This window comes from Diuraphis noxia, unplaced genomic scaffold (assembly GCF_037042655.1).
Source record: "Diuraphis noxia isolate RWA-SAM2 unplaced genomic scaffold, SU_Dnox_SAM2 contig0003, whole genome shotgun sequence".
NCBI lineage: Eukaryota > Metazoa > Arthropoda > Insecta > Hemiptera > Aphididae > Diuraphis > Diuraphis noxia.
In genome coordinates, this window is record NW_028301713.1 from 64,597,941 (window position 1) to 64,623,697 (window position 25,757).

The 25,757-nt window shown below is 27.8% G+C and overlaps 1 protein-coding gene across 7 annotated transcripts in view; it reads right to left on the minus strand.

The window, feature by feature from the left end:
• The window catches only part of Ac78C (adenylyl cyclase 78C), a 161,502-nt gene that overhangs the window by 6,657 nt on the left and 129,088 nt on the right, over positions 1-25,757 (minus strand). For 4 of the 7 annotated variants that reach the window (XM_089224755.1, XM_089224756.1, XM_089224757.1 and 1 more), the window contains 16 exons: positions 25,192-25,384; positions 24,971-25,120; positions 24,325-24,404; positions 24,107-24,256; positions 23,526-23,662; positions 23,351-23,444; positions 23,118-23,271; positions 20,407-20,465; positions 20,141-20,332; positions 19,634-19,933; positions 18,875-19,390; positions 18,539-18,665; positions 17,384-17,490; positions 15,617-15,731; positions 14,595-14,740; positions 11,809-12,025 (listed from right to left, as the gene is read on the minus strand). In XM_089224755.1, the coding sequence (XP_089080881.1) occupies positions 11,809-12,025; positions 14,595-14,740; positions 15,617-15,731; positions 17,384-17,490; positions 18,539-18,665; positions 18,875-19,390; positions 19,634-19,933; positions 20,141-20,332; positions 20,407-20,465; positions 23,118-23,271; positions 23,351-23,444; positions 23,526-23,662; positions 24,107-24,256; positions 24,325-24,404; positions 24,971-25,120; positions 25,192-25,384 (2,737 nt within the window). Of the gene's footprint in view, positions 1-2,048; positions 2,524-11,808; positions 12,026-14,594; positions 14,741-15,616; positions 15,732-17,383; positions 17,491-18,538; positions 18,666-18,874; positions 19,391-19,633; positions 19,934-20,140; positions 20,333-20,406; positions 20,466-23,117; positions 23,272-23,350; positions 23,445-23,525; positions 23,663-24,106; positions 24,257-24,324; positions 24,405-24,970; positions 25,121-25,191; positions 25,385-25,757 lie in introns of those variants that run through there. The other 3 variants (XM_089224759.1, XM_089224761.1, XM_089224760.1) reach the window with 3 other exon arrangements.

The following is a 25,757-nucleotide window of genomic DNA, read 5'->3' on the forward strand; positions in this document are numbered from 1 at the left end:
ATGCCATCGTGCAATAAAATACAAAAATGGTATGTATAATAATACCTATATATATATATATATATATATATGATAAAAATGAGTGTACCTATATATAAACACCAATCAGACGTCAACAATCAATTGAAAATATGATATATATTATATACCTACAATTCGTTCATGAAAACAGTGCTCAAGGTTAACTAATATCGAATCAAACGAAATCGACCTATTTTGTTGTTTATAGAAATATCAAGTATTACTTGAAAAATCCAGTTTCGAAGCAGGGGTCTTTAGTTCAGTCTTCAGTGATAAGTTAAAAAGAAATATAAGTCAAACTGAAAATATTATTGATACTCATATTTAGACGTTATCACACCTGAAATTAACAAACTGTAAATTAAAAACTAACCACGATAACGAGTTTGCAGCGACCGATGACTTGACTTTAATAAGTGAGTTACGATTACTACTACAAATTAAATAAAACAAAAATATGATCAGCGAGGCATTATGTCCCATTAGTCATTGTATACTGATAACCCACAACCGTTTTCCAATTGCTCTTACACAACTCGCCTTGTAAATGCTGTAATGAGGTAAATTCGACATATAGTCACATATTTATTTTCATACACAGTATTTGAATGATGTTATATTTGATTGATCCGCCCCTATATAATCTATTTTAAGAATACTACAAAAAAAAGATTTTGTCAAATATATTAGGTAAATATAGTTTAATTTGCATTTTTAATAAAATATTTTTTAGATTTTATAGATGTTGTCTCATATTTTTTCCTAGGACGCTTCAGCAGTCACCACCGCTAAAATAGTTATAATAAGTTTAACTATAACAGGTAAATACAACTAAGTTACTAGTAACAACTAAATACACGATCTCAAGCTTACCTAATAGTTTACATGACATGACAAAAAAATAATTTATGATATGAATATAAATAAATAAAAAATCTACAGACAATAATATAATACTGTCCAGGATAAAAAATTCAGGATAGACTAGTTGTAAGAAAAATTTCTATATAATGTATAATCACATATTTTTCAAATTTATGGTCATTCATAATTATTACTAATAATTAATATTTATACTATTATTTAAGAATTCATATTTTGGGTATATTATGAGGGTTCAAAATCAAGGTAGGCGCGAGACCTATCCACTATAGACAATAATTGGAGATGGTGTGTGGTGATATTTCACTCCTCATAGTTACTTCATTTGGTTGAATTAAAATTGAAATAAATGTTTTGGTATAGTATATGTGCGTATGTAGGCGAAATAGTTGCTTCGTTTTATTGGAATTCATTAAAAACGTTCAGCAAGTGACTACAAAGGAAATGACCGTGGTTGAAATACCGAGAGGAAAAAAATGGTTTAGCTATGTATATTTCGACATTCGATAAAACATTGACGGGCGATGTACAGAAGAACAGAATGTCATTGTTAACATTTTTTTATTCGACTGCGGTTTAACATAAAATTGAACTCAACGCGGACTCGCCTCATACCTTTTATTTGCATATATAATATATATAAAAGTATATTTTTTCTATTGGTTTTTCTCATTACATTAAAGATGCGAGTGGTAAAAAAAAACTTCATTCTCCTAAACGGTATAGGTAGGTTGTAGAAGAACTATAAATACATATATGATATATGAACACGTCACATTTAAAGGTAACTTAATTTGTTAACATAAAACACACGTTTTCACTTTGAAATTTCTTTCAATTTAACGGAGGATTGTAAACTCTAACAAAAATACATAATATATTTAATATATAGTATAGGTAAACCTTTCAAAAATATTAGACATGTACTATAAAAAAATTTTAATGCAAACCTATAATCTGTTGTATATTTGAGTACATAATTATCTACACATTTTACAAGATACTTGTATTCTTTACATAAATTTCAAAGTTAAATGTAATATTTTATTTAGTTACTTAAAATTAAAAAAAAAAAAAAATACAATGATTAAATAAAATACATAAAATATAATATTGTAACAAAAAAAATTTTTCATTATGTATTTTTCTGAATGATGAGCATGGAAATTGAACTTTTTGGAAATTGAGATAACGAACGTATATGAATAAAACACCTACATGCATAATTAAAATACAAGTTTAGAAAACGTGAAAATCCGAGAAAGTTTCAACGTTTTATTTTGTGATACATGAGGACGAGGAAGAGATTATATTAGCATATTATAACATAATATTTGTTATAATACTTTTACATAGAAATTTTTGTTTGGCAACCGAGCTGCAGCGCTCGTGACCAAATCATTATATTTTCTATAGGTGATGAATATATTATTATTATGTCTATAAAAGACTAGTGGACAACTGGTCTGACTGACAACGTTTTTTGGATATCTCATACGACCATTTTGTTCGTGGGGCCGTGTTGCGGTGTATCGTGTAAATATCGGTTTTATATTCTCCACGCGCATGTCATCATCATACATATTATTATATACATCTGCACCCGGCGTCTGATCATTCCTGTAATAATATTATGCATGTTTTGTTGAAAATAGGGGTGGTTGACGAAGTCCTGCAGAAAATCGGGTAACATCGTATTGAAAACCAAAGTAACAAATTTAATATAGAGCGATATTGAGCCAAATTGTTTACAATATGCAAATAATCGAGAGAGAACAGTTTGGAAAATTTTCAAGTATGATAATAATATGTTATGTTATAAACGGTAACAAATAATTATTGTGATATGCTAAATATTGTAAGACCACTCATTAATATTTTAACGATATATTATAATTTATAATTTATAAAAACATTTATCTGAACGTTTAAAAAACAAAATCATATAAATAGTGACACGTGAAAGGAATTTTTCAGATTTATTTATGTTTATACACTCGTGTCTCGTATTATGAACGACATTCCTTTCATACTAGCCCATTTTTTTTTTACAAATTAACCACAATTCCATGCTGTTTATTTGTCGATTTACTATTTTGTGATGTACACGATTTGAACTACGATACTAATATACTATATCATGTAACAAAGCATTCCAATCCACCTTTAATCCAATCTGCTTTTCTCTTACACAACAACCACAGTCTGATGTCATCCTTAAAAAAAAAAGTTATACCTATATCTAGTCTATGATATTCATATTGGTATAACATACCTGAAAACTTCGTTTCTAAAAATATCAATATAATCGAAAAAAATTGGTTCAATAATCATACAACAAAGACTTAACATTACAATTTAATCGCTTACGTATTGTACATAATCTAATTCCTAGCCGCTCTTCAAACTATATAACTTTCCTTTTTGTAAACTTCATCCAAATGAGTGTCAGTGTCCTAACCTTCCTAATGTTTTATTTGACTGTTATTATGCTCTACAGGTTTAAAAATGACAAATTTTATTTAACGTTCTTAAACACTCTAATATTCCTTTCAACTTTTTTCCATTTTATTTTCAACACCAATTCAGTACCAGCTATAAAATGGTTATCACTTTTATTATATAGTTATAGTATTGATTTACTTTTAATTTAATATTTTAAATTTTTTAATTGTCAAGTTATCATAGTTATGTATCATTATTCATTAGCTTTAATAATAATAATAATATTAAAAATAAATAAAAATAAAAATAATGAACAATCAAAACTATACACTTCGTTACGACTGTTATAGTTTTGAATATTACTCTTTATTACTTTTATTTTGGTCTCGAATGGATGACCCGATTTTCTTATTAATCATGAATTCATGACCATTGTTGTTTCCAACAGTATATTATAGTTATAGTGACATTTAAACACAGCTGAACAACGAAATACTAATGGTGTCACATTACAGTATATAATATTATAATATTCATGTTTTATAGAAGAACAAATATAATATATTATATAGGGTGATTCACAAATAATTCTAACCCCCCTTCCACTTCAAAAAAACAGTTAAAATCTAATTTGTTTGACTATTTTTTGTCTTAATACCTCTAATGGGAGACTTCTATATAGTCTATCTAATCTATCATTTTATTTTTATTCTTATTTTTATTAACTATACCATAAATTGTTCTTAGTGTTCTATTTTGTAACAGAATGAATATAAAAAAAAAATGTCTAACTTATAAGTATAAAGGCCATAATGTATTCTTGAGATTTTTTGTACTACCTATTTCAGTATAGTGTCCAAAAATTTATGTAAGGATATAAACTTTCAATTTTTTATGAAAATGTTCATGTATCAGAATCAAAATTTGAACGAGTAATTCGCATATTAAGAATACTGAATATCAAGTTCATGATAAAGAGTAGAAAGTACGGAGGTTATTGTTTTTTAAAATTGTAGTAATTTATATTAATAAATATAATTCTGAACACCACGTCCGTCAGAAAAACCTTAGATTAAAACAAAAACGTGAAAACTTTGTTGATTATTCAGACGCCACTTCGAGTTATCCATCGAAAACCAACGTCTACTCTATACTAGATATTTTGTAGCTATTATAAAATTAGGAAGTTGTGCCAGTAAATCTAACATCGATGTAATATAATGCAGTCAAAATATATTGTCCTTCAGACTATCATTGAAGCCTACCAAAGAATAACGTAATTCAGCGTGATATAATGATGATCCCTACAATAGTAGACAAGATCCAAAGATTAGGCAAACACGAGACGAGATGTTGTTAGACAATTTCAATGACATCAGACATCTTAAGCTTGACGTAGCTTATTTTAGGTCAAGGGCAAGAGTCACATTATTGGAAGTCCGACTTAATCAACGTGTTAAGTATATATATTATCAATATACAGTATGCAAAAATGTATACAATTATTAAACATATTTATAAATACCTTTTGATACTTTAAATAATAAAGCCCAACAGGGCTTACACACTCACACACAGAAAAAATTATATTAATCTATCAATATTTATTATTTATAAAAATGGTCCAAGTATAATAAATACATTAGAGTATATCTTATAGATCTATATACCTATATTAGATCTATTTAATATTTTTGTAGAACTATTATCCTTAATGTAAACATTTAAATAACCGAAAAATTAGTAGTTTTAACATTGAATATAATAAATGTAGTATTATACTGAGGTACTTGAAATTTTCAAAAAAAATTATCTACTAAATAATTCAAAGTAAAATAGAAATTTCAAATTTGTATTGTGACAGACACTCTTTAAGTAGTGCAAAAAATCTCAATAATTTGAAAATATGGTCTTTATGTAGGTACACCTTAAAATCCAAAAATTATAATTTGAATTAATTCATCATTATTAAATGAGAAAATGGGGGCGAGCATGTTTGGTGAATCACTCCGTATAAAGAAGGACACAAATTACAATAACATTCGAAAACTCCTGAAATGTTATTCTAGCGACTGGACCAAGAATAGATTTTAGCTGGAATTCCGTGAATATTGTAACAGTTACACTGAATGCGCCAGATAAGTTTGTAAAACTTTTTAGTTCAAATATCAAATATCAAATACAATTGTTTTTGTGTTGATTTAACTCTTTTTTTACGATAGAGTAAACATATATTATTTATGTTTTAGACTATTTGTGTATATAATACATTGTGTGTGCCTAAAGAATTAAAATAGCGCTGTGGTGCACGCATCCGTAAAGTAAGTATGATTTTTTTATAATAAATTACAAGTTGAATATCAAAAGATCTAACAACTTTTAATAACAAAAGATAAATATAAAAAAAATTATAATTAATTTTTGAAAAGTTTGAACAGACATTTCCTTTTAAAAATAAATTCTACTGTTGATGACCGTCGGTTGACGGTTGCACCAAATGTAATAGTTTTTAATTTAATTTTGAGATTTATAAAACACGATTTGTTAACCAACACTATATAATTATGATGATATAAATGAAAAACGTATATTGTTTAAATTACAAATCCAAATAAAACTAACCGAACACCAACCACAAATAAACAATTATAAAGTATTATTAAAAACACATATTTGTGACGGCACTAACAAGTTAGGGTAGGTTAGATGTTAAAATGTAAAATATTGTTGAGCTTTATCGACTTGTAACATTGACTGAAATATATTAAATATTATGTGTATATACAGTGAAAAAATTCGTTTGGCCAATAAATAAAGGTTACGAAAAAAAGTTTACGTAAAATAAACATCATGTTCCCCTAAAAAAATTTTTTTTTTGTAATTAAAGTTCCTAAAAAGTTTATTTGTTTATGATTATTTATTGACACACAAACATAAATTAATTATTTATTGCCGTTAAACTTTTCGTTTCTACACATCGATACGCATAAACGATGACAAATTAGGGTAAAAATATAAATATATGATGATTTTTAGAATCTATTATAGTCTAAGATTTAAGTGGACGGCGAGGTAGATTATATAAGGATAAAAAATGTAGGTGAATTATAATTATTACTTAATACTTTGAAAACAAGACAATATCTATTTAAATATTTAAAATAAACAATGAAATATATTATTCTAGTAGAAATTAGGAACTGATAATAGTAGAGTATTTTTATGCATTACATTTTTTTTCTGTTTAGATGAGGTACCTCCATATTTTTCTCATTTGATTTTCTAATCTAAAATTTAATTTATTTATTTATAATTTATCTTTTACATTGCTTTATAGCTTAGACAATATAATATTTATTTATTTATTCAATAAGACATTGACATAATTAATTGTCGTTTAACATTTGAATGATCAATTAACATTATCGTATTATATCATACAAGTGTTTTGGTATATATTATATTAGCGTTTTATAATATAAGATTATTAAGTTAGACCTAATAACAGTACTGAAAAATCATTTAACTATTTGTAATTTTTTTTTTTTAATAAAAATGTAGTTATTATAGTATAACTGTAAACCGTTTAAGAATGGTTGAATATTATTATTTCTGATAGCATAGTAATATTATGTCAAACATTTTATATCTTTTTATTCTTTTGTACAGTTTTTATCTACAAAAAAACGTAAACTGTCTAAAACAAAAAACCACCCATTACATCGAAAAGTATTAACATTTTTAAAATAATTTTACTTGTAATTTGAAAGAATTAAATACTATATATGAATAATAATTATTTTATACGTTTTATTAATTACCGTCACTCATAGATTTTTAATTGACAATATACACTTTAATTTCACTGAAAGCAGAATATTTTCTTGAGAATTCTGAACCAGTAGTTAATTATAGATTTGTAGGTGGTTATAATCATTATCTTACAAGTGTTCAATGTTTGGAGTGGAATATATAGTGGTGCTGGAGTACTCCGAAGTCCAAATATTACACTATTATAGACTGCGTTAACGTTCATCAAAACTTAATAAAAAATGATTTCAAAAACGTTAATACTTTTCGAGACAATCAGCGTATTTACTATTTACTGTTTAAATAAAATTACTCTTTAAATATAAATTGTTTCGGTTGAAATAATACTATGGTGTGAACATTTTCGGTGAGTGATTTTACGCATCACTCAATAAACCACGGCCAAACAATTTTACGTAGAACCTGCATATTATTTTTTTATTCTCTAGGTATGCTTTTTTAAATAATACACCTATAGTATACTACTATAAATTGTGATTCACTATGATTTTTTAGTAGCTATGCGGCTTTATCGGTTTATCATGTCATCACGGTGTTCATAATATTATTGAACATTATTCATATTACAAGTCTTATTTTTATTGTTGTACATATAAATATATATTATTGTGTGGCGATTATACGTTTAAGGGAAAAGGGATTAAGTCATTCCCTCGCGGACATAATAATATAACAGAAGATCCGCAAACGCAGTAATACTGACTACTGTAATACGCTCGATAGATATCCGATAAGCGATCGTGTGGGATTAATGTTAGATATTATAGATTAATTCACGAATATTTATGTTCATATTTGAATATTATATGTATTTTCAACAGAAACTGAAATCGGGAGTTTTTAAATTACCCTAAGACATATTACAAGAGATGTAATAATATTACAGGTTCAATCTGTGACCCTCGAATTCGATCAATACACACCATATTATATACCATAATTATATGCATATATATGAGGAGATATTACGGAAAACACTTGAAATTTTTTAAACAGACCACACATTTTTTGATACTGTATTGTGACAATAAAAAATATACAATATACGGTTTAACCGTCACTCGTCAGTCGTCATTACTCTTCAAACTATAACCTAAGCAAACTAACTCGACAATTATGCATAGTGGTTTTTATTTAACTTTTTCAAAGTACGGGGTCTTACAATATTCTAGTTATACATGTAATAAATATCAAAAGTGCCATTATCAAGAAATCAGACGTGTCAGCTGAAATAAAAATAAATAAAATGATTGTTTTTCTTTTCAAACTCATAATTTTTTTCGATACAACAGACTGTTCAGGATCAAAGGATTCGGTTCATCGTTAAAAAAAGGTTGAATACCCCCTGGGTTAATGGATAAACATATCGAGTGTTGTACAACAAAAGAATCACTCTGTTCAATAATATGTATATTATATTATATATTTATCGTAAACGGGAATCTTGTTGATGCCAAGATTAGAGTTATACATAACAAGTTTGTCCGGACAACACGTTATTATTATAATATATCCATACAGGCATATTGTAGTGTATTATTATATCAATAATGGTGTGGATGCAAAGACTGCAAAGGATCATATTACTGCAATAATTGAATCACGCGAACAAATCACATATTAAATCGTCATCTATCTATAATATTATAATACATATATACATTATATATATATATACACATCTTATATATATAAATGTTTGTCTGTTTCTACTTTCTTTGTCCACTATAGACTCAGAAACTACAGCACCGATTTCAATAAATAGATTTTTAGAGAAACCATTATTCTTTCGACTCCTACATTATGTAGCTGTAAGGGGTGGTTCACACATGCATTTAAATTTTGACCATACAAAGTAAATTACGATCTAGTTCATGTTAGAAACCTTGTGATTTCAAATAATAATAAAGTTTTTTAAAAATATTTTATAAGAATATTTTTAAATAAGTGCATGTTAAAATCTAATTATTTTTTTTATTGTATTTATTTTAATGATATGTGATGTATAAACTATAAATTACTCTAATTTACGTAACGAAACTATTGATGTTTAAAAAAATTGTAAAAAATCAGCCTTTTGACTTAAATAAGTGTTTTTACCATATAATTTTTTTCTGAAAATCAAATTTACAAATTGGCTATATTGAATATTTCGAAAAAAAGTTTATCAATTTTTAAGTTTTTTTATTTTCAGTATTAAAAAATAAAAATAAAAAATGTATTCTAAAAATGTAGCGCAAGTGTCTATGGGTTATATTTAAAAGAAATTTTTAAAAAATATTGATTAAAACAAAAGTTATTTCATTTGTCAAAATGTCAGATCTCTGTGGGACACCCTATATATGTATACGTTTTATATAAAATATAACTGTTACACTAATAATTATTATATTAAGGTTATATTATTAATATAATATGGCACATTATAAAATTGTATTCAAATACAGAATGTCCCGTGAGGATTTACCCATTGCGATATCTCCCGAAATAATGGTGATATCGAAATTCTGGTTTTGTAATAAAACTCACTGGGATGAGAACTAAAATTGTTTCATATTTTAATTTATTTAAATGTTTTGGTATAAAAGTTAAAAAAAAAATATTTTTATATTTAACTATTTCCAAAAAAATTAAAGATAGCAATTTTGTAGAGTTTATTTTGTTGAAAATATTGACGTTTCAAAATTTTATTTTCATTAATTTCCTGATTTTTTTTACTTTTTTAGTTTTGAGAAAAATTACGAATTATTTAACACCATAATGTTACCAAACATGTGACCCGTCGCGCCGCGCGCATTCCCATACGGTCGGCTGAATACTTTCCGTGTTCCTAATAGTAATAAATTTATAATCATATTTTATTTCATCAAAACTCGAAAAAATATCAAAATTCAGGAAATTAATGGAAATACAATTTTGAAACGTCAATATTTTCAGAAAAATAAACTTTACAAAATGGATATCTTTAATTTTTTTGGAAATAAATAAAAAATAATATTTTTTAAATTTTTTACTAAAACATTAAAATAAATTAGAAATGAAATAATTGTAGTTCTTAACCCTGTGAATCTTATTATAAAACTATAGAATTTTGATTCCACGCGGGACACCCTGTAAATCTATTTTAAAGAAGAAAAAACAAATCATTGTAATCTAATACTTATGAACACAATTACAATAATTTTGTTTTATAATTTTAATCCTTAATTCCGGACGTATTTTTGATGCAAACACGTTAAGACGAATACCAATTTTAACGATAATGGAATTATGTCGGTTAGGTTAACACAGTTTTATGGTGCTAACCCTATAGCGCAACGATACATCAATTTTTTTTTGTCCATGTCCCCCTTGCCCCTGCCCCCTTAAATACGTCACTTTATATCAAAAACATTATGTTTATAACAATAATATAGGAGACGATGCTTATATCATAATCTATAATATAATATGGGGTGGTTACTGGTTGGTGGTATAGCCGGTATAGGTACCTAATATTGTGCGTATATCGTGTGTATGATATTTATTTATAATTACAACCACCGTTCTAAACGGCTATAGTGTAATATTAAATTAACGTCATGTTTTGGTATATTAATGCAAATGTTGCGTTATTAGTCAACAGAGCAAGATTAATGAGATCCACTTTGGTGGTGAAACCGTAAATAATTACAATGTATTAATACATTACAGCCGATATAATAATACGTAGGTACAGCAATAATATAATATTTAATTATTATAACTGCGTTCCCACGAGATAATCTCGAGTGTATTTATATACTTATTATAAAATAATAACACGGATTGGTAGAATTTTATGATTTATAAATAATATATCAGCACAACGATATAATTGCTCGGGATTTTCAAGCCTGGACATAAAGGAATTAGAGAGTTAAAATTAAGTTAATTTTAACTTTTTAATCTAATTTTTTACTGAACTGATTTTGATTGATTTAAACTTACCTAATAAGTAACGAGTTACTTTAGTAATCAAATTCAAAATAGACACTAACGTTGTTTTATAAATAATTAAACAATTAGTATAATAAAATTATTATTGATGATCATATTGCATGAACATTTACTTTTATTATTTTAAACCATATAATTAAAAAAAAAAAAGATTAAAAACAACTTAGTTAATGAGTGAATTGTAAGTTGCCATAATAACGTTTATTATTTTCGTTTGTATATTTAACCAATTATTTAACTTTAAACTTCTTAAAATATTTTCTAACAACTTAAATTAACCTAATTAAAAATTGTCACTAACTCGCCTATAGGTTTGAGGATTTAGTCTTGAATCGATGGAATATAATTCAATCATCGAGAATTGTATGATTTATTATTCGTATATTCACTGATAATATATTTTATTATAATTATATAATACCTACACCATTTTGATATTATGTAGGCAAACTCGTTAAAGCTGGTTAATCAATCGCAGGAAAACTACAAGACATAGAAATCATATATAGACACAAGCATAATAATAACATAATATTACACCCTCGTCTCTTGTTACCATCAGAATAATAATAATATAGTAGCTGCAGTACGCCCGTACTCGTTACGTACTTATTATTTTATTATTAGTATTGTTAGTAAAAGCACACTCACGATGAAAATGTCTTTTTTTTACTGTGTTTTGCCGGCGTCTGGCTTGCACCATCCCGTAGACCACTGTCGCCAAGCTGCTGATCTGACTGGACTGTCGGCTCAGGCTGTTCGTCACGGCGCCCTTTTTGCCCACCACGAAGTACGTTTTCATCTCGCCCTTGCCCTTGACCGCGATTGAGCCCCGAAACTCCGTCTCGTAACCCCTGTCCATCAGGATCTACATCGATGATGATAATATGTTGTAGTAATAATATGTTATCTTATCTAACGTTATCTACAATGTATTAACAACAATATTATAATATATTAATAAACGCGGACAACTAAGTCCGAGAGCGCGTCAATACATATAGATACACATATAACTTTAGGTTAAGTTAGGTGGTTAAAATTAAGTATTTATATGGATCGAAAATCGATTGTAATACTTTAATTTTTAGGTACAATTTTTTAATTATAAAATGAAAACGATTACTATAATATTATGTATAATATATAAGCGCATGTATAGGAATCAGCATGCTAAGTACATTATTATAGATTTGATGACTGCAGCCGTTTTGATTTAATTTAATATTTAATTGGCGCGTATAATAGATTTATTTTTATAAGCCGCAGCTATAAACTATTTAGTTATTATAATAAATTTAATATTATTATTATCATATAAACGAAAACATATTGTACAAGCCGCTCCACTGTTTGGTTATTGTCCCTATACCAACAGTGAAATTATTATTTCTCTACGAGTTGATCAAATGTCAAAGGCATACCGTCTTGATCTGATATCTTGTGTTACGTGAAATGTAATTTTCAGGTAATATATTATATAATTTATGCACCTATACATTATTACTATATTATGCATTTATATGTACATATTTATATGTATAAATTATAATATCATGTAGTTAACACACATTCAAAACATTAACAATTTAATAATCATGTTATAACGCCTTTGCGTGCACGTGACACAATTTTGCTCACAACCCACGCGAGACAATTTTACATAATATTATACACGATGTAACAAACGACATAAATCTTAACAAACGATTTTGTAAAATATAACGATTATTTCGATAATGGTTGCGCACGTAACTATGCCTATATAATGGGTTGTGCGTTTACATCCTCATCCATATAGATTGTGTATGGCTGCGTGTGACGACGACGGCAACGATGCTGTTTATTATCGCAAGAAAAATAGCGTTCAAAGATTAAAGTGTCTGACAGAAGAATATGTTTACATAAATTTGAAATTTATAGATGTTATTATATAGTAAAAGTCGAGCGTTCTGCAACTTCTGCTGCAGAATAACGCATTTACGCGCCACTCGTGTCTATACTACGATGTAACGCGCACCACACCGTAGTTAAATAAAGTGAATTATTTTGTTTATTCCGACGGATCTGGTTGGTCATCTAAAAAGATATATAACGAGGCTACCTCTATATATTATACTATTTTTATTTTTCGAATTGATCCGTAGCATCCAATTTTTATTTAAAAACGAAATACCGTGAATAATGCATGAGCGAGGTGCGTGTACCTATATATATTTTGTAATACGTATGGGTTATATGTATATAACCCTCCTATATGTATATTATGTTATTCTCCGATACAAGCTTAAAAGTTTTTATCATACTTGTGAATTTTTATTTTGTTTTAACATATTTCGAAACAACTTCCACAGACAGGTAATATTATAATACATAAAACTTTCACTTGAACAATCAATTAAAAGAAAAAAAAGGTGGGATACATCTGTGCTGGTTATAGCTGCAAAAAAGGGTAATTTTGAACTTGGAAAACGATTCTAAGCAATCTAAGGAGATTTTGGTTCCTAACAAAATAAGGTTAAGATTTCGTTCTAAAACGGCTTACTGCTTACTGTCTCTCATAAAATATGTAGATAAATTTTCCCAAAGTTAAAATTGTGTAAACGTAGATACGTCGTTTTCAATATATAAGCTTTTAGGAAATGTATCTTTATTGTTAAGCTCAGAATATTAAAACAATTAAAGGCATTCATGCATATAGATGTAATAAAATTGATTAATTAATTAATAAAAAAATTTCTACTGTTAAAATTGTATATTAATACACGGGACTATGTGTATAAAGTCTTGAAGATGAAGTATGATTTACTCATATAAAAGTTTTTATACAACTATATACTTTTATATACTTATAGCACAAGTTTTTATTTATATTTTTGTTCTTGGTATAACTATTTGACGATAATACTTTAAATACGTGACGTAAGTTTGTGAATTGATATTATATGAACATGTATAGCATATTATGTTCTATAGTATATGATTATGAAGTACCTATAACTTGCTATCCTACAAAACATATTTACAGTGAATAGCAATTAGAATCGTAATTATATTTGTATGATTAAATTTGTTGTATGTGTGAAAAATATCATTTAACAATACAATAGGTTTAAACTTTTGGACGTAATTATTATGCGGATAAAACTTATATAAACCTTTTGCACTTTTATGATAATATTATATTCTTGACATCACGATATGATTATTTTATTCCAGCTTTTGAAAAGGACACGAAACAATCTCTGGACACAAACTTTGATCATTAGCCTAGCTACGTGGATAGGAAAATACCCATTATCTAATAATATTACCTAAATAAATTCGAATAACGAAAAGCGGCGCCTCTTTTTATGCGTGGAATAATATAGAAAAACATTTAAAACACTATTCGTATATTGCAGACGTTTAAATTAATTCGATTACACGATTTTTACCTTCGCCGTGCTCTCTGGTACTTGTATCCGGCCCATAGTGCCCGTTGAATCCATCCTGGAAGCTTCGTTCACGGTGTTTCCCCAAATGTCGTACACGGGCTTTCGCGCTCCGATGACTCCGCCCACTAGGGCGCCGCAGCTTATTCCTGCCACACAAGAATCGATGAAAATAAAATAACACGAATCAAAGGATTTACTATAATATATAGAATGTAGATAGCAGCATTGTGATGAACAGTTCCCACCTGTTCCTGATTTTTGAACAGGCAAAAAAGTATATATAGATATAAGTACGTCGTACGTAATTGATATGCCTACAGAATTTTTTATTTGTACTGGTATTTAACGGCGATGTCTACATTATGCACATAATCGTCCATACCGTTATAGCTTTAATTTCATAATAATTTGGTAGTTTAGTGTACATTATACAGACATAGGGTGCCATTTATCGCACGTGTTAATCCTAATCTGGACCATATTTATATACATAACTTATTATAATATACATATATATATATATGTCATATTCGTCTAACCACCTTCCAGCGATAAACTTAAGTTGCAAAGACTATAAAGCATATTGTATATACGTTTACATTATAATAATTGATTTCTAGATTTTTTCTCAACTTTAAGGAATCCATTGTATAAGTTATAGCACGGCCATTGATTAAAATTTATATTTTATTGTAATTATTCTACAATTTTTCATCGTTGAAATTATTTTGTTTCTTCTTTTATTCATAATAAAATCTAATATATTCAGTTAAATATTATTCTAAAAATTTTGTTCATATTTTATTAGGCGCGAGTTACATTTTAAATTAATATAATCAATTCAAACATATGCGAAATATAATGTTGAAATGTTAATCCTAATCGAGTTTCTTTTATGATGATTATTTTTTTATTTCTCAAGTCACTTTGTTGGTTCGATCATAATATGGACATAGATGTAGTTTATTTGTTCATCAATATTAAAAATGTTTCTACTATTTTTTTTTTTACTAATTACTTACCAACCCTGAGCTGAAAGTTATTAAACGAGTGAACATTGACATCTTGTAAACATTGTTTCATAGCTAATGCGAAATCGACAAGAGCACAAAGGTGACTGTATTCGTCTTCTCCGTCCTAAAACAACAATGTTATGAAAATAAGAATTACCATTGCATCGATTATATATGTGCTAAATTATGTTTTTATGAATTAACTTTTAAGCTATATAGGAAGGTCAAAACGCAATACACACTATAGAAATTTAAATCAAACAAAACTAAGGAAATAGTACTTATTGCATATAGGTTATAAATTAGTTTTCCAAGAAAACATTATAAGTAGCTAGTAAGCGAGTTAAAAAAAAAATATTTTATGATTTTATATGAAAAAAAACATGGAATAAGTAAAATTCTATCTTTCCATCTGAATAATATAGTAGCCGATGTCTATTGGACTAACAGTTAATTGACTCATTCACTTATATTAGACTCGATTTGCACATAAACTAACATACAGAAAAATATTAATTTGTTAGACTTAAATACTGTTTAATAGGATCATTTTGAACTGAAGAAGGGAAAATTAAATCAACTATGAATAGTTTTTTTTATCAACAATTTATAAAGTAGGTACCTAACATATTATAATATTTTACCACTTTATTTTTAGTTAAAAATGTTTCAATTAAATACCTATACATTATTTTTATGTACATTTAATTCTATACTTAGTAGCTGAAATTTCAATAAATACTTTTTAAGTAAGTAAGTATATATATTTTTATATTTTTGTAGTTTTTCACTTTATTGATTCATTCGGTTATGGACTCAAATGGTATGGTGTCAAAGTGAGTCACAGCAATCACTAATAAAAAATTGGATAAGATAGTATGGATCAGTGTCGGTCTTGTCTATCTTCGGCGAATGCTAGAAATCCTTTGATATATTTCAATATTGGGGGCCTATAGCCAAAAAAATGTATTTAAAATCATTTACAAGTCGTGGGTGGAACATTTAAAATTCTTTTTGAACTAAAAAAAAGTCTAGTGTATTCAACACATTATACACGATAACGTTCAAATGTTTTTATACTATCATGCAAACGTCAGATTAAGTATGAACGAGTATTTTCAAAACTATACTCAGATCTTGTATAAGATAAAGCTAACAAAATTTGGATACTTAACCCTGCATGTCGGTTTGTTGAAAATACATCATTCAATTTACAAAGAAAGATAAAATTATCATTACCTATGTTGGAATTTTCCATCATAATAAAATAAAAAACTACTATAATAGGTAATTTAGAACTTATTAATTAATGAAATTTAAGTTACTAAAATTATTATTGACTTTTAAGGTCAGTATTTATTAAACCTCTGTATTATAGGTGACTATTAAAATATTTCAAATATTGTGACAAACGTTTGAATATTTTATAGAAGGATTTTCTGATTTATCTTTAAAACTTGATGGGGTATTTACAAGAAGTGAATAGTTTTTTTGTTTGTTTTGAAATTGTCTTTATCTGTATTTCCTATTAAAATTTATATTTTGCTTATCAAAAATGTTATGTCATTTAAAGCAAGTACTTTGAGATAAATTTCGATTTATCCAGTTGAGAAATTCTGTTATAAGTTAATTATTTGGATAAGAAACAAGTAATAAATAATTTTTAATTAAAAATAAATTCATATTTTATTGAAGTTTAGGGCCCAGTCATTGGTCACACTGAAACTGGTATAGATACAATATTCGATAATGGTAATAAATTAATAAAATTCTTGCCTTAATGCTAGGATTTAACCCGGACGCGGCCATATAGCTTGCACCAACGGTTTTGATTTTTTCGATTGAACTAAATTTCGTTTCTGATAACAATTCATCGAAGTCAGCTGTAAAACAAAATAGTTTATGAAATTTAACCAGCATTAAAAATGTAAAAACAGTTAAAACACTTTCGTAAGTTTGACCAGTATGGGTAGGCACCTAAGTACTTAACCCTCTAATCTCTATTTTAAAAGGAATAAAGAAACCTCAACTCCAACCAAAACGCACGGTATAATTATAAGTACCGTATATAATAATATACAGGGTGTATCAGATAGAACTGACAAAAAAAAAAAATATGCTAATTAAACGTACAATAAAAATTGTGAAAATTATATAATTAATAACTAATTTAAGAAATATACTCATTTCAGAAATAATATTTGAAAGAAGTTATAACGCTCCAAAGTAATTAATGCAAAAAAATATTGATATTTTAAAAAGTTCTAAAAAATAAACTACTTGATTTAGATAAATATTTTTACCATCAAAATATTTCTTTTAATTAAATTTACAAATTGGCTATTTTGAATTTTTCCAACAAAAATTTAATCAAATTAAATTTTTTTTATTTGTGCGTGTAGCGCAAAAGTCTCTTAATAATAAACAAAAAAATATTTAAAGAATATAAATTAGAACAAAAGTTATTCTAAAAGTCAGTTATATCTGTTACACCCTGTATATTACAAAATAATTAAATAATAATAACCATAATATACTGTATTTAGATATGACATGGCAGTTTTAATCTAATTGAACACATATAAACTAAACCGACACAATATAACAAAACGAAAGACACCCACAGGATATACAACATATTAAATATAATGTAAACATAGTGTAATACAAAATATAAATTTATGTTAGTACATAGATCTCGCGAGGTTTGTTCAAACAGCCTCTTATCACTTGGATTAAAGACTTTATATTTTGCAAAGCTCCTTCCCCTATTACTAGAATAAACAATGGGTAAACGGGGAAAAGATGTGAAATAATGTATTTTAATTCGAGTTTTATGTTCTCTATAGTATGTACAATATATATATATATAGATATACTAATACCGTTATAATTTATAATTTACACTGTGTTTATGCCTCGCAGGCTTACCTATAATTTCGTTTAGCAACCTGATGCATTCCATGCCTTTGTTTATGTCTTCCGAATAAAATTCCGTGAAATTCGGTATACTTGCAAACATAACGCCAACCTTGTCGATGGACTGCGAGTACAGTTCCTATGAACACGAACGGGTTTATAAACACGTTAGCATAATAAAATATATATTATAATATGATTGAGGTTTATTATTACAACTAATACGAATTAAATAATATACGTTGCTACGTGTCCAAGGGGGGTTGTTTTAGAACATATATGTGGTTCAAATCACATATAGCTCCCACATCATAATGATAAGTTTTTATTTGAGCTGAATCTACTTACGTCTGTAGTGTGCCTGCGGGAGGACGATAAGAAATGGTGAGCGACGTGATCTGGTAATATATTGCGCAACAGTTGACGGTTATTGGTCCTAGTTTCGCGCATTTCGGTCAGCTCACGTTCGGCTTCCCGTTTCCACAGAAAGTCCAATCGGGACGTCACTTCTACCAATCGGGCATGATAGGCCACCAACACCAGAAACACGATCAACAGTAACAGCATCTGTGAGGATAGCGGCATGGTCCGGTGTTCGGTGTCAGTTTGCGAGAACACTTGTGGGTAGGCCAGCGACGTGAGCACCGTGTAAACGGCCACCATGATGGACGCCATGAAAGTCTTGACTAGGAAATATAGCTTGAGCGTGGTGGCTAAGGCTATTAGACACAGCACCCAAGTGAACACCAAATACTCGGGGTGCACACAGTCATTGGACTCTTCAATCCGTCGTTTCGTCCTTCTGCCGTCGTCATCGTCTGAGTCGTCCTGTTTCCTGATTAGGTGCTCATCGGGTGTAAACAGCTGAATTAATAAACAATTAAGTAAATATCAACAAAACCTACTGATTTGGATGGTTTATTTATTTATTTTTTTGTTTTTAAATAATAAATATCGAATAATTATCTCTATAGTTATATAGAGACGTTTTAAGTTTTTTTCACTTAAATAATGAAAGAAGCATGATGCGACTTCGGATAATCGCCTACAGACGGGAGACTTAACGCGCGTGAGTCGAATGGCCATATTAACAGCAAATATACTTACGAGACTCAGAGTGGAAGAAAAACATATAAGTCCGACTACAGCACAAATGAACATTGTCCGCCTGAATCGGTTTTGCACCAATACTGAGGACATCCTTTGCAAAGCCGACGGCAAGTGCATGAACTCTTCAGCCATGACAAGTGTCAGTGCAGCGCAAAGCACAACGGTGGTGAATGTTAAGGCGACCAATAGTTTCATACATCGGGGCAATATGATCGTTTGACAACATACGACCAACAGCCAAATGATAAAACAACAAGCCATGTTTGATTTAAACATGTCTTCGCGTAACTGACAAAACTAAAAATAAAAATGTATTAACTGTTATAATCATGGCAATTATATGTAATTTTTTATTGTAGAAGGTAAGTTCGCTATTAGTTATAGACTATAGTTTTGTAAACATATTTTTGTATTGGAAATATACATAACCATTATAATGATCGTGATGGTGGTAATGAAAATAAATTGTATAAATACAATTATACAATAGATTCGTATTCTTACTTTAGTTTCGATTTCTGGTTGTTTGAACCTTAAAGTCCATCGATCTATGTTTTCGTTTCTCATTCTTTCATTACTCTCGACTTCGATACAATGATCCATTATATCTTCAGCGTGTTCTACGTCTCCTTCAATCGTGATAGGAGTACCACATTCACCATCGTCGATTTCTAATTCTTGATCACTTGTATTTAACTACAAAATAATAAATAAATTTAACATCATGATTATATTTTTAATAGTTTTAATATTTTGGTTTTCAAATTTACATTTTCAAATGGTATTTCCGGAGTCCATTCGTTGCATTTGTTGTCGTCGATATAATCCTCTGTAAATCATAATAATAAACTTAGGATCCTGATAACAATAGATAGATACTCCCTCCCCGATAATTAGTTTGAAATTTATTTATTGTGGATTACTTTACTTAATTAGTTAAGTCCCTATTATAAATTAGTTTTCTAAAAGAAAAGATTATATTCAATATTCAATAAGACTTGTGTCAACCATTAGACAGTTTACTTTTACTAATAGTTGATATTTAAAGCGTATGTATATTGTTTATCGATTCCACCTATTTTCTATAGACTCATCTGAATGGCTACTGTTTATAATATTTACTTATCGATTTCACCGATAATTCAATGTAATATAAAATTATTAAATATTGAAATTTATTAAATTGAATACCTACATAAATATTTAATGATTATAGTTATATTAACAAAAGTGTTGGTTGTTAATTTGATATGAATATATTTATTTTGAATTGTATAAACTATAAATTATTGTTTAAATAAATATTATTTTATATTGAACATTAACACGTTTAACATAATGACTTGTGTATTAAATTAATAATCGTATTAAATTATTTAGTAAAATATTAATGTATCTGCAATTTGTGATCTTTTTTAAAACTTTTTTTTACCCAATTCCACTTATAGTTTTAATAGTCATTACTTATTGCATTTCAAATTAAGCTTCTTAGTAATTAATTTTTTTCTTATTCTATAAATTATTTTTATTATAAAATGTAACTTTTGTAAAATGTTTAAGTTGTATTTATTTTAAATATTGTATGTACTTATTTAATATAGAATGTATTTATTCTATAGGTATGCTTCTAAATCAATAATATGTCTGGTGCATAAATGTCAGCTTAGTTAGTCAATAGGAAATGAAATCAATAAATGTCAGAAATAGTGTGAATTCATCTACAATCTGCTAGCAGAATCTCAATAAAGATCTTCACCGGTGGCACTATTGAACATTTTAACTGAAATGTCACAATAATAGGAAACTGCATACGAAAGATAACACAAGTTACGAATTTTACAAATAGTTTTACTTATCAAATAATTGTTTTTGTTATTGACAGCCAAGTAGGTATTAATTTAAATAAAAATGAATGGGCTAAAAAAATAAATATACTGCAACTTATTAAAATCGTTCATTATAAAAAAAATAAGGAAAAAGTATGTTATTAATTAATAATTATTAACATTAATTAATATGTCATTACCTATTTATTATTTTCTATTAACTTATTTAGTCTTTAAATATTTTTATCAAGTAATAGACAGTTATGTAATAAGTATACGTAAAAATTGTTGTTTTCCTTACCTATTAAAAGCTAAATTAATATTAAATAACACGATAAAAACTTTATAAAAATAAGTAATATTTAAAAAAAAAAAAACTAAAGATTATCTTGTGATAATACAGCTATTATAATGGCTCGAATACTAAGGTGACTAAAGATTGATAATTTGTGTGATCCAGCAACTCTATACCTTCTAGGAAAACGACACTAGTCCTGATTATGCTGCCTAGCTATTCGACTTCAAAACTTTACTCGTCAGAGATTCATACAAGTGGTTAAATGGCCGATTTATTTTTGATGATAATATTATAGGATCTACCTATACACCGTAATAGTGTAATACCGTACATGATGTTTTTTTAGTATAATTTATGCATTTATTTATACGTTGTTATTTTAGCATTTAATATTTTTCATCTTTGTGACAGTGTAACTTATCTTAATATGCTATTCAATGAATTTGCTTGTTCTAACAATACTAAACAATGTACATGTATGGAATGGTCCACGCCACACTATTATAGCTGTACCGAATGTGTCGTAACAGCGTCGTATATATTATTATTAACATTGACTTTTGTTATGATACAATATTTACTATTTAAATTAAAACAATGTGTTTATTGTTGAATAACATTAAGTTAACTAGATTTGTATACAATATTCGTGTATATGTGTGCACATCACATGTGTTGTAACTAACGATTTTGTCCCACGTTTGTGTTTGTTCGAATAAATAAATAAATTATGCAAAGATTAATAATACATAGATATATTTTTTAACATAAATTAAATCTATTAATTTTAATATTCATTGTAAGTTTTGAGATTTTTTTATTTTTAAACGTGAAATACAAATAGGAAATGTAAAAATAATATCAAATAAGCATGCTTATATATATACAAATATAAATGTATAAAACTATAATAGGTAGCTGGTAAGATAAAATGTTAGTTAAATAATTCAATAGATGTAAATGTCAGTAATAATTATTTCTGATCAACAAACAATAATATCAGGCAAGTACATACATATTATATTGAACTATATGATTCAAATAAATATTTCAATATGAAACTACGAAAGATACGTATATTTTTGTATCAAATATCTTATTATATTATATTCCTAAATGTAAATAATTATATTGATACATATAGTGTATATTGTATTTAAAATAATATAAGTAATCATAAAATAACTATTAGCCAAGAAAAGTATGAAGATGAGTTAAATTACCATATTATGTGAGTTGTACTGCACATAGAATATTTTTATATTGTTAACATAGTAGGTAGTCTATTAGCTACTATATTAATTTATACGCTTTTAGTTTTTTTAAATTTAAATTCATTTTATAGACAATAAATTACCAATTTTTGGTGATATTAGTTTCTGCGCATTGGAGTTGAAACACAATTTCTCGTCAGACCATAGACGTGGTCTCGAAGAATTAATTTTCTGTAGCTTTCTGTGACCTCGGCAAGGCTCTTGTTCTTTAATTAAGAACGTTTCAATCCCGTGATCCTGCAGCACAATAAAACACAATACCGTGCCATATTCGGATAATTTTGAATAATAGTAGTATAGTTAATTATAATTATACCCTTAAATAAGCATCGCGATTTTCCCCATGACCGGGTTCCGTATCGTAGGCTTCTTCTAAGCAATCCAGAGTAGCCTTGGATATGTGAACACGACTAAAGCCGAACAGTGTGTAATGATATTAACGTTAACGCAAAAGAGAAACCAATAAGAGAGTAAACATATAAAATATATACCCAGGTATTCCACCAGACTCTAAGTGATTGGCTAATGTCACATCGTAAGACCACACGTCAAATTGCCACTTCCTGAGTCCTAAGACTCCACAAAGAACCGACCCTGAATGTATTCCGATGCGCATGTTGAGATCAACCTGTTTCAAATCCAATTATTCAGTTGGTAATTTTATTTAATCGATACGAATCATTTTAGCATGGTCTATGAACGTTTCAAGTCGTGACTGTGTAGCTGTAGCCCCAAATGATTTTAACATAAACGAGGTAAAGTGGTACAACGTTAAAATTTGTTTGAAAAGTTGCGCATACACATTAACTCATTATTTGTAACTTACCGATAAATAGGTAATTGAACATCAAAAATCAATGCCACGATGAGTGGAAACGTATTTTATGGATAAGTACCTATTACATATTGTGTCGATGATGTTCATGCGGTGACAACGATGATGAATAATATACGAAACGGGCGCAAACGGTTACACATCGCCAATTGACATGTGATTTTTTAAAAATCTTTTGGGGCGTAAATGGACTACACAATTTTCAAGTGATTATAATATTATATAATATACCCTTACATTCAATTTATTTCTCACTTCCTTGATTGCGTTTATCATATGCAAACCCATTTCTACACAACACACAGCGTGGTCTTGTCTAGTTTGAGGAAGACCTGATACACAATAATAACAATCGCCCAACAGCTTGATACGAAGACAGTGGTTTTCCTAGTTAATACATTTATAATATAATAATTGGTAAAATTATTAGTTTTTTACATACATTTCGTACTTACCGCAGCTAGTTTATCGAAATTAGCGAATAGATCGTTCAGTACTCTGACTAATTCTTGAGCACAAGTACGACTCGCCCATTCTGTGTAAACAAATTAAAGCAAATTAAACGATAAGTTAGATAGATCCATAAGAATAAATTTTCATGCATTTATATCAAGTATCAAGTATTTCTATAAATATAGTATTTACTAAAAAATGTTTGTATTAATATTTGGATACAATTTAACTATATACGGTATGAGAACTACAATAAGAAGCTGAATAAGTGCATAGTATAAATTTAGTACCTAATTAGTAAGTTAAATTTTTTTATTTTTAGTGATCTTAACGAGTGTTAATATATATAATTAGTTATTAATTATATTCAATATTCATATTATATAATAATATACTTATGTATATTTAAAAATTATATTAATCGTATATAGTACCTACCTAACATTGTAAAAATACCTGGTGTACTAACACAATTAAATAAATAAATAATAATTAGTGTTCAATAGTTTCAATAGTATTATATGATAACTAACATAATACAGAACAAAAATAATATGTAGCGTATGTTTTAGTGGGGAAATAAATTGATTTAAATAATTTTCAATAAAATATTGGCGACCTAGAAGATTCTAAAAATATTTCACTGACCTGTAAAACCTTTAATATCGGCAAAAAGAATACTGACGTCTTCGTAGCGATGAATGTAAATTCGGTGAAATTGATTTGGCATAAAAGGCCCTTTGTCCGTTTCAGAAGCAATGTCTTTAATTATTTCCCTAGCCACGAAATCTGGCAAAACTGCATCAAACAAAATATGATAATGACTGATTTGTTTAACAATATAATTATGATGTAATTTGTCAATTTACCGGAAAGTAAAAGTTTTTCTTGTTGTTCGTTTTCCTTTTGGGTCTTGAACCGGGCTTCGGTGGACCTATGTGTTTCCAAAAATGCCTTTCGTTGACTTCGGTCCGTTAAGTACTTTGTATACATTCCGGCAAAGTTGACGGCTGCATACAACAAACTCATTGCGGTTAGCTGACGAACTACGCACAGTCTATTCTGTACCCGTGGGATAATATTTTTAAGTCGAACATTTTTTTTTTTTTAAACGTTAAGATGAATAAACTCGTTGGCGAGAAAGACACCCGCGCCGCACACTCCAAGGTCATTATAATAATGTAATAAATTGTAACAGTTACCTTTCTGTTTCTATCGCACATTATATGTGTGCAAAAACGTGTTCATTCGATGACCAGTCACAAACAATTGATAAATTATTTTTAAATTAAAACACTTATAATAATATGTATATATACTATGAAAATTAAAGTTACCGATGTCCAGAAATACCGAGAGAAAAATTCGCATAAATTATAAAAATGTATTCTTAATAAAATTAAACACATTAAACGGGTCTGCATAGAGTATATTT